The sequence below is a fragment of the Nematostella vectensis genome, chromosome 1 (assembly GCF_932526225.1).
Source record: "Nematostella vectensis chromosome 1, jaNemVect1.1, whole genome shotgun sequence".
Classification (NCBI taxonomy): domain Eukaryota; kingdom Metazoa; phylum Cnidaria; class Anthozoa; order Actiniaria; family Edwardsiidae; genus Nematostella; species Nematostella vectensis.
This window is the reverse complement of record NC_064034.1, coordinates 17,433,026-17,441,959: the sequence shown is the minus strand read 5'-3', so window position 1 is coordinate 17,441,959 and position 8,934 is coordinate 17,433,026. Positions and strand designations below refer to the sequence as shown.

Below are 8,934 nucleotides of genomic sequence, written 5' to 3'. Positions count from 1 at the left end.
TTAAATTAAGAAATAAACACAAGGCAACTTGGATTTTGACACACATGGCTAAATAATTACAATAAATAACTAATAATTCAAACGCGACGCAAGACAATTTAACACCCAGACTGTGAAGAGTTAACAACTGTCTACGTATATCGTCACCTTTGTGCACTGCATGCGTTAATCCGCAAATTAGTATAATCGACACTTTTTATCGCAGATCTCCTTATGAATAAACCAGATTGTAAGCCAAAATAAACCGGTACCAGTAATACACCGGGCCTTGATACAAAGTTATTGGATGCGATTTTTTTATTGCGGTCACAGGATATAAACATTTTCAGTAATTTAAGAGTAATTTTACGTTTCCCTTACGGGAGAAGTTTACGCGCGCCGCACGCAGAGAAAAAAACGGGTATTAATGAAAAGTTATCTCTCTTGGTAAACGCTGTGGTGTTTTTTCACCTGTCATCAGCAGGAGTATTTTTGTTTTTTTGTCAGAGATACAAACAAATCTTATTAAGCGCTACAAAATCTTGAAACATAGCTAAGAACAAATCATAACAGCCTTGGCAAAAAAAAATTAACTAGAAGTCTGGATTCGCCGATGAGTAAAACCTGTAATTATAAGTTTAGAGCAAAATCTGTAATTATAAGTTAGGTAAAAGAATTCAATTTCCTTTGATTTTTTTTTATAACAAAATACCGTAATTTTCAGGACAAAAGAATATTTCTCTTGACAAATTCCAAACAAAGCATTTCTGCAGTCTGTTCACAATTTGAACTTTGAAGCATTTTAAAACTGCTCTGACCAAATGTTAAAACAATAGATAAATGATTACTTCCTTTGCTCACAAAATGCTCGCACTGAAAGCCCTTCTCCTTTAACAAAGCCACAAACGTTACTGCATCATCGTGTAGTAGAAAGTCCATGGCAGCATTTATCACAAGAAATGGAACCCTTGTCTGATGCACAAGTGAACCACCGTTTAAGCTGGTATCCGTGGGCCCTTGTTCCTTGGTATTTCCTGGAAGCTGTTGAAGGCTGTGGTATGGCGAGGCCTGAGTCCAGGTCTTGGGATTGGTACCAAATGCGGGATGGAGATATAATGGGCCTAGAAATCCACTGGCCAGTTTGTGCAGGTTGTACACACCAGATATTGAAATGACACCCTGAAAAGATAAAACAAATTATTGTCATCTGAATGTATTTACCTGTCAGGGCCTTGGTAAGGGGTGGGGCACTGGGGGCACGTTCCCCACACCCCAGTATCATAAAAAATTACAAGAAAATGACCAGTAGGGGCCTGGCTGTGTGGCTGTGCCCCAAATATGTTCCAATGTGTATGTACCACTCCTCCTCAATATTTTGAAGCTACAGGTCTGCTTATAGGATATAGATTGGGTGGGAAGGGGGGGGGGGGGGTCGGAACAGATTGATTTATCATCTTTACTCCTCACCACAACATAGTAAATCATCATTATTATAAAAAATAGCAATAATTCAAGCCAAGGCAAGTGCAACTTAAGACTACCCTTTGAGGCTAAATGTAAGACAGCTTTTATTGGCTACGATATATGTTTTGACTTTATTGACAGCCTATTTTGAGCCCTATTGAGAAGTCACATTGAATTCACTGCTCATTTTAGCTTCTGAACAAGCACTGAACACTAACTGCTAATCTGCTTATGGTAATCAAGAATCAAGAATGTCTGTTGCAAAAAAAAGAAAATGTCCTTTTCAAAATATGACATTGTTTAACTTAATCAAGATAAAAAAACGCCTATAAGTGAGGGATCACCATTCCCAATGGAACCTTAAAAAATCCAATGGATTGAATTAGAAATGACAATATTACTAAAAAAGAATGATATGTTTGCTAGTTCCAACAAATTGGGGGTGGGGGGAGAGGGAAAACATAAAAATTTAATATGCTTCTCTCTAAGGAGGGCCTGAGAGATGTTCCCCAGAGGTACATTGTAAATTTGGGGATTTTGGAGGGCTACAACCCCTCTTTGCTATCCCTCTTTGCTATTGGCCACACCCAACTTGCCATAACAAAGGATTTTAAATGATTTTGCTAAAGATCATTCCTGTCTCGAATTCCCCCCAGGTGGAAAAGAAGATAATTTAAAAGGTCTTACCTTAATATTTGACAAAGGAACTCCAACATTCTCCAGGTAGTTGGAGTCCAAAGCAAGCAATGACACTAAATGACCACCAGCAGAATGCCCGCACAAAAACACCTGCTCTTGTTGTATCTCTTGGTTGCATTACCATATCCTACCACCCACGCCACACTACGAGCTACATCATTAATATGGCTGGGATGTCTGACAATAGGCCGGCATGATCGCTGGAACATTGCAAATGAGTGAAGCAAGAATAGCACCATACAAATAGTCAAACAGGATGCAAATGAAACCAGTTCAATATCCAGTACTAAAAGACAAGCAGTAGATACAACTAGTGATAGAATTAGCGGATAGAATTTTGCCTGGGGTGGGATGAAGTAGCCATCACCATTTTGACAAACAATGAACCAGAGAATAAACAAAGAAAATAAGAGAAGCAGAGTACAGTAGCTTAGAATAGAGCCAGATTGTGCGGTAAAATTAAAGTTATCCTCTGTTCTGTGTAAAACATTTGACACGATGCCCGCGACGAATGCTACAAAGACGAGCGGTGTGAGCAATACGGTCAAAGACATCAAAAGAGACATTGTTAACTCCAATAATAACCAGGGGAATTCCAACCTACTCAGCCGGTACGAAATCACCGCACAAGCTATCCCAGCACGGGCAAAGCTCTTCCCTACATTCGCGTAGCCATCATAGTAGGAAAACAGAAGAGCAACTAGTAGATTTGTATCGTAGCAGGAGAAATAATGCCTGTACGCTTGCTTGTCCCCTCTCATCCAACCGCCGCCGTGGACAAATACGACTATCGGTGTACTCGAGTCCGAATGTAATGGCAAAAACAGGTCGAGTGTGTTCTTAGAGATGCTGTTTTCTTGACTGCAACATTCATCATCGCTAGATTTCACGTAATATTCAATGTCCTTCTTGACTTCGTACTGTTCTTCCATATCTGCATCAGCTCGGGTACAGCTTACAGCTTACAGTAGATCAGCTGTTAGGCGTTCCCCGATTTGGGACTGGGTTCTAGTCGGACCAGTTTCGGCTGTTCGCAAGTTCGTACGAGCGAAACGTAAAACCAATTTGGTCAATTTAGAGAAATCTCGTAGTTTTGTCATTAGAATTATGCTTAATAATTTCTGTTCTTCCTGCTCCTGAAAAGCTGCTAAAAACTAGAAATGTCCAGACTGGGTCACAGCCAATAGCCCACTTTGGTGCAATAGAGGAAATTAACGGATTTCGCAATTTTATACTAGAAACGGAATAAAAAAAGTTTATTTTGGCTTTTTTATTATTTACAAGAGTCTTTCGCTATTCGCTTCGTGACTATATAATAAAAAGGCCCAAAAGGGCGATAAAGTGATGGTAGACTGGCGACATTTGAAAGCATAAGGAGATGTGGAGGTTTTTAATATACACACCTTTTATATGGCTTAAGGGAGAAAATGGCAGGGCGATACCCTAGGCGTAGAGGAGACACCGTGTTTCCTTGCTTGCTAAAAGCTTAAAATAACAACGCGATACCCTAGTGTTTCCTTTCTTGCTAAAAGCTTGATTACCCCCTTCAGAGAAAATCTACATCTGCCTGTGAGCCCCCTATATACGCATAACAAAACCCAACCACCCCACCCCTAGATATTGTCCTTTAAAAGCTTCTGACATACACCTGTTTCAAAGGTTGTCAGTGCAAATGGCAAATGGCGATTGGCAAATGGCAGTTCTACTACCGAAAGTAACTAGGCGTCTCGAAGAATATGGATATATCAAAACAATTATCCAATATTTGGCTTTGACATTGCTGAACTGTTTTTAACACCTTTAATTTTACGGATAATTAGTACCCATAAGCCATTTACCATTTGCCATTCACCTTTTGTGAAATAGGTGTAAGTCAAATATTGAGATTGCCCAATGGTCGTATGGGACGTCGCCTTCGGGCCTGTGGTATCGACCAACCCTTGGGCTACCTTTACGTTAGTTCAAGACACTTTCAAGGTAAAAAATACAGATACATCATTAATTGTAGGTGTCGAGTCATGCATTTGTTTTAAAAACAAAACAATCTGTTTGTGCTCGAGCTTGGGTTTTACCTATCTTTGACTTTGATGTATATTTAGACTTAACTTTACTTCAGTAGCTAACAGGATCAGGATCTAAAATATCTTGATGTCGGGGATAAAGAGTTTATTAGTTTTATGTGACGCAAGATAGCGTGAGGGAAATTACGTATGTTATTATTAGGTGTTATTGTCCTATCTTATCTGAAAATTAAGTAGTGATTTAATCGTGAATAGCACGAAATAGCACGATGAAGCGTAGTAAGAAAGGAATGTAAACTATTTAGTAAATATCCGTTTGTGGGTAGATGAAGGAAAGCGCTGTATTATCCATTGATTGTAAGGGCGTAAAATTGGGGTATAAATAGGGGGAACATTGTATAGTTTATTGATCGTATTGGATTGGATTGATGGAATTGATTGTAAAACGTTGATAGTTGAGAGTTGTATTGTACGTAGCATGAAGTGCTAGTAAACGCAAAAAAAGTATCGAAGGAAATTGATTGCACGGGGAAACAAATTTCCACGACAATTGACAGCCAAGTTCAAAACAGATGTGTTATCCCCCTCCCCCGCTTGTAGATGCTTCACAGCTATTGCCTATTGCACCACTACCCCTCTCCCAGGGCTTAACGATTATACTTCATAACCATCGCGTCACTACCCCTCCCCCGGTGTGCCATCCATAGCGTCACTAGGCACTACCCCTCCCCCGGTGTGTCTGTTTTGCTTCATATCCATAGCGTCACTAGGCACTACCCCTCCCCCGGTGTGTCTGTTTTGCTTCATATCAATAGCGTCACTAGGCACTACCCCTTCCCCGGTGTGTCGATTTTGCATAAAAGCCATTGCGTCACTACCCCTCCCCCGGTGTGCCATCCATAGCGTCACTAGGCACTACCCCTCCCCCGGTGTGTCTGTTTTGCTTCATATCCATAGCGTCACTAGGCACTACCCCTCCCCCGGTGTGTCTGTTTTGCTTCATATCCATAGCGTCACTAGGCACTACCCCTCCCCCGGTGTGTCTGTTTTGCTTCATATCAATAGCGTCACTAGGCACTACCCCTTCCCCGGTGTGTCGATTTTGCATAAAAGCCATTGCGTCACTACCCCTCCCCCGGTGTGCCATCCAAAGCGTCACTAGGCACTACCCCTCCCCCGGTGTGTCTGTTTTGCTTCATATCCATAGCGTCACTAGGCACTACCCCTCCCCGGTGTGTCGATTTTGCATAAAAGCCATTGCGTCACTACCCCTCCCCCGGCTTTCGCATTTATCTTCTCCTGAACATTTCGTCTAGGCTGACACCGTTGCAGTAAGCAAAGTACAAATCCGAGACGATTATTACGCGATTTACTTTCTGTTGGCCTTCGTGCTCCCTTGCTGAGGAAGACATTTTTCACTTGCAGTTGGCTCGACGACTTTTAACTCATCTTTGTGGGTTTATTTTTTTTCATCCGTTGTTTTCTTTTTACCCCCTGAGAATGTTCTTTTTAGTTTACTGAACACTCCCCTCTCCTCAACGACTGGCTGAGCCACTGGTCCATCTTCGGCATTCGTTTCTTTGCTTGATTGATGACCCTTTGAAGATGTTCTTTTGAAATTGTTTCTGCTCGCAAATCGCTCGTTACTTCGTTTGCCGTTGTCAGCTTCGGCTTCGGCTTTCGGTTTGGCAAAGGTACGGAAAGAGGAATGTACAACAGGGTCGGATAAATGTTTTGATTCATGCGTAAGAATGTTTATGTCGTCAAAGCAACTGTACCTCTGGCCAGATTATGGTCGGGAAATAAAATATTTGTAAGGGTCATTTAACAAAGTTTCGTTTAACCATTCTGCTTTGTATCATTTTAAAAGTTCGTGTTGAACTTAAAATGACAGTTTGATTGGAATGACAATTTGATTGGAATAAAACTATCTTTTTTCAAGAGCTAACGTCATTGCGCACAACGTCACAAATAAAGATCGAATGACGCATTAAAAAAAATTATCCAATCACGCCACTTGCACGCAAGGGGTTGTGACCCAGGAGGGAGGGGGAGGGGGGTACAGTTATTCTCCAGCTAACGTCATTGCACACAACAACGTCACAAATAAAAATCGAATGACGCATTAAAAAAAAAATTATCCAATCAAGCCACTTGCACGCAAGGGGTTGTGACCCAGGAGGGAGGGGAGGGGGGGGGGGTACAGTTATTCTCCAGCGAACAAAAGGGATGACAGACGTCCCTTGTAATGTTCCTCTTTATAAACCTTTCTAGTAATGGCCATCAATCATTTGGCACTGGTTATGGAATATGCTTTTACCTTAAAATCCAAGCATGGAAGTAGAGCTATCGAATCAAAGTACATGAGTCGAGATTTGAATTAAATTCAGAGGGCATGGCGTACATTTTATTAGCTTGTTATAAATTCGAACTAATTGTTTTTACCATATTATCCTATCATGTAAGGAAAATAGTCCATAATGATTCAAATCGTCTGTAATTTCAATTGAAAGTAGGGGCGGATACAGGGGGGGGGGGGGGGGGTGGATTGGGTAAATATCCACCCCTTTTTTAAACAAACGTGAAAAGTCACTTTGTTTGAAGAAAATAAATGTCTGAGGGATGGGTGGTACTGTCCGATTTCCTTCGCCTGCTTGAGTTTGCTGACGCGATAAATCCAATATTCAATTTGAAGTATTGTTAGATCTATGTAGTGACCTACCACCTACCTACTTATAATCAGTTACAACAAATCAACCTAAATTGTTGAATCCAGTTCATGGTTTGGGTCACGTGTGCTTTTTTTTTGTTGGACAGTGAAACTGAGCATGCGTAGATAAGTCACGTGATTACAAGGTCATGTGAGTTTTTTCCACGAGGCAATGTAGCTGTGTCTCTTCCACTGTCGCAGGTCCGTCTGGCAAAGAAATGTCATAATAAATGCATCAGGAATGAACAGAATATTGTAAGCTGGTTTCTAAAGCAACCAACGCCTCAATATAAGAGTATTGGGAACTCGAGGGACCCCCGTGCTCCGTCGCTCGTTGTTCTTCTTCGCTAGCATGGTCAGTGACAAACGCCAAGTCAGCGAATTACTGAGAAATTGTCTTACTATAGCTGGGTATCGTTGTATGTGTAGCTAGGTATTATTGTACGTGTAGCTAAGTATCGTTGTACGTGTAGCTAAGTATCGTGGTACGTGTAGCTAGGTATCGCTGTATTTGTAGCTACAATCCTCAACAAAAGTAAGTGGGACACTTCCCATACGAACAACCGGCAACCCTCTCCCCCCGATTAATATTGGTTAGAGGCGATTTTTCAGCTCAAAACACAAGCAGTAGCAAGGTGATCATTTGCCCTCCAACATTGAGGAAGGGGGAGGGAAAGTGTCCCATTAGTTTTGTAGCTAGGTATCGTTGTACGTGTAGCTAGGTATCGTTGTACGTGTAGCTAGGTATCGTTGTACGTGTAGCTAGGTATCGTTGTACGTGTAACTTGGTATCGTTGTACGTGTAGCTAGGTATCGTTGTACGTGTAGCTAGGTATCATTGTACGTGTAGCTAGGTATCGTTGTACGTGTAACTTGGTATCGTTGTACGTGTAACTTGGTATCGTTGTACGTGTAACTTGGTATCGTTGTACGTGTAGCTAGGTATCGTTGTACGTGTAGCTAGGTATCGTTGTACATCTAGATAGGTATCGTTGTATTTGTAGCTAGGTATCGTTGTATTTGTAGCTAGGTATCGTTGTACGTGTAGCTAGGTATCGTTGTACATCTAGCTAGGTATCGTTTTACGTGTAGCTAGGTATCGTTGTACGTGTAGCTAGGTATCGTTGTACGTGTAGCTGGGTATCGTGTACGTGTAGCTGGGTATCGTTGTACGTGTAGCTGGGTATCGTTGTACGTGTAGCTAGGTATCGTTGTACGTGTAGCTAGGTATCGTTGTACGTGTAACTTGGTATTGTTGTACGTGTAACTTGGTATTGCTGTACGTGTAGCTAGGTATCGTTGTACGTGTAGCTGGGTATCGTTGTACGTGTAACTTGGTATCGTTGTACGTGTAACTTGGTATCGTTGTACGTGTAACTTGGTATCGTTGTACGTGTAGCTGGGTATCGTTGTACGTGTAACTTGGTATTGCTGTACGTGTAGCTAGGTATCGTTGTACGTGTAACTTGGTATCGTTGTACGTGTAACTTGGTATTGCTGTACGTGTAACTTGGTATTGCTGTACGTGTAACTTGGTATTGCTGTACGTGTAACTTGGTATTGCTGTACGTGTAGCTGGGTATCGCTGTACGTGTAAGTTGGTATCGTTGTACGTGTAACTTGGTATTGCTGTACGTGTAGCTGGGTATCGTTGTACGTGTAACTTGGTATTGCTGTACGTGTACCTGGGTATCGTTGTACGTGTAACTTGGTATTGCTGTACGTGTAACTTGGTATTGCTGTACGTGTAGCTAGGTATCGTTGTACGTGTAACTTGGTATCGTTGTACGTGTAGCTGGGTATTGTTGTACGTGTAACTTGGTATTGCTGTACGTGTAGCTGGGTATCGCTGTACGTGTAAGTTGGTATCGTTGTACGTGTAACTTGGTATTGCTGTACATGTAGCTAGGTATCGCTGTACGTGTAAGTTGGTATCGTTGTACGTGTAACTTGGTATTGCTGTACGTGTAGCTAGGTATCGTTGTACGTGTAGCTGGGTATCGCTGTACGTGTAACTTGGTATTGCTGTACGTGTAAGTTGGTATCGTTGTACGTGTAACT

General features: G+C 41.7%; 2 protein-coding genes across 2 annotated transcripts in view; both read right to left on the bottom strand.

Annotated features, from left to right (window-relative positions):
- Positions 1–279: 279 nt before the first annotated feature.
- Positions 280–3,188, bottom strand: LOC5502200. Its single transcript, XM_032370470.2, is given in 3 exon segments — positions 280–1,158; positions 2,131–2,262; positions 2,265–3,188. Coding segments are annotated over 3 exon segments (1,401 nt in total). The 5' UTR covers positions 3,075–3,188; the 3' UTR covers positions 280–699.
- A 3,349-nt stretch (positions 3,189–6,537) lies between these two features.
- Positions 6,538–8,934, bottom strand: part of LOC5507602 (xanthine dehydrogenase/oxidase) — a 34,605-nt gene continuing 32,208 nt past the window's right edge. The window contains exon 41 of the mRNA XM_048728389.1: positions 6,538–7,080. Coding sequence (XP_048584346.1) covers positions 7,013–7,080 — 68 coding nt within the window. The 3' untranslated portion in view covers positions 6,538–7,012. The remainder of the gene's footprint in view (positions 7,081–8,934) is intronic.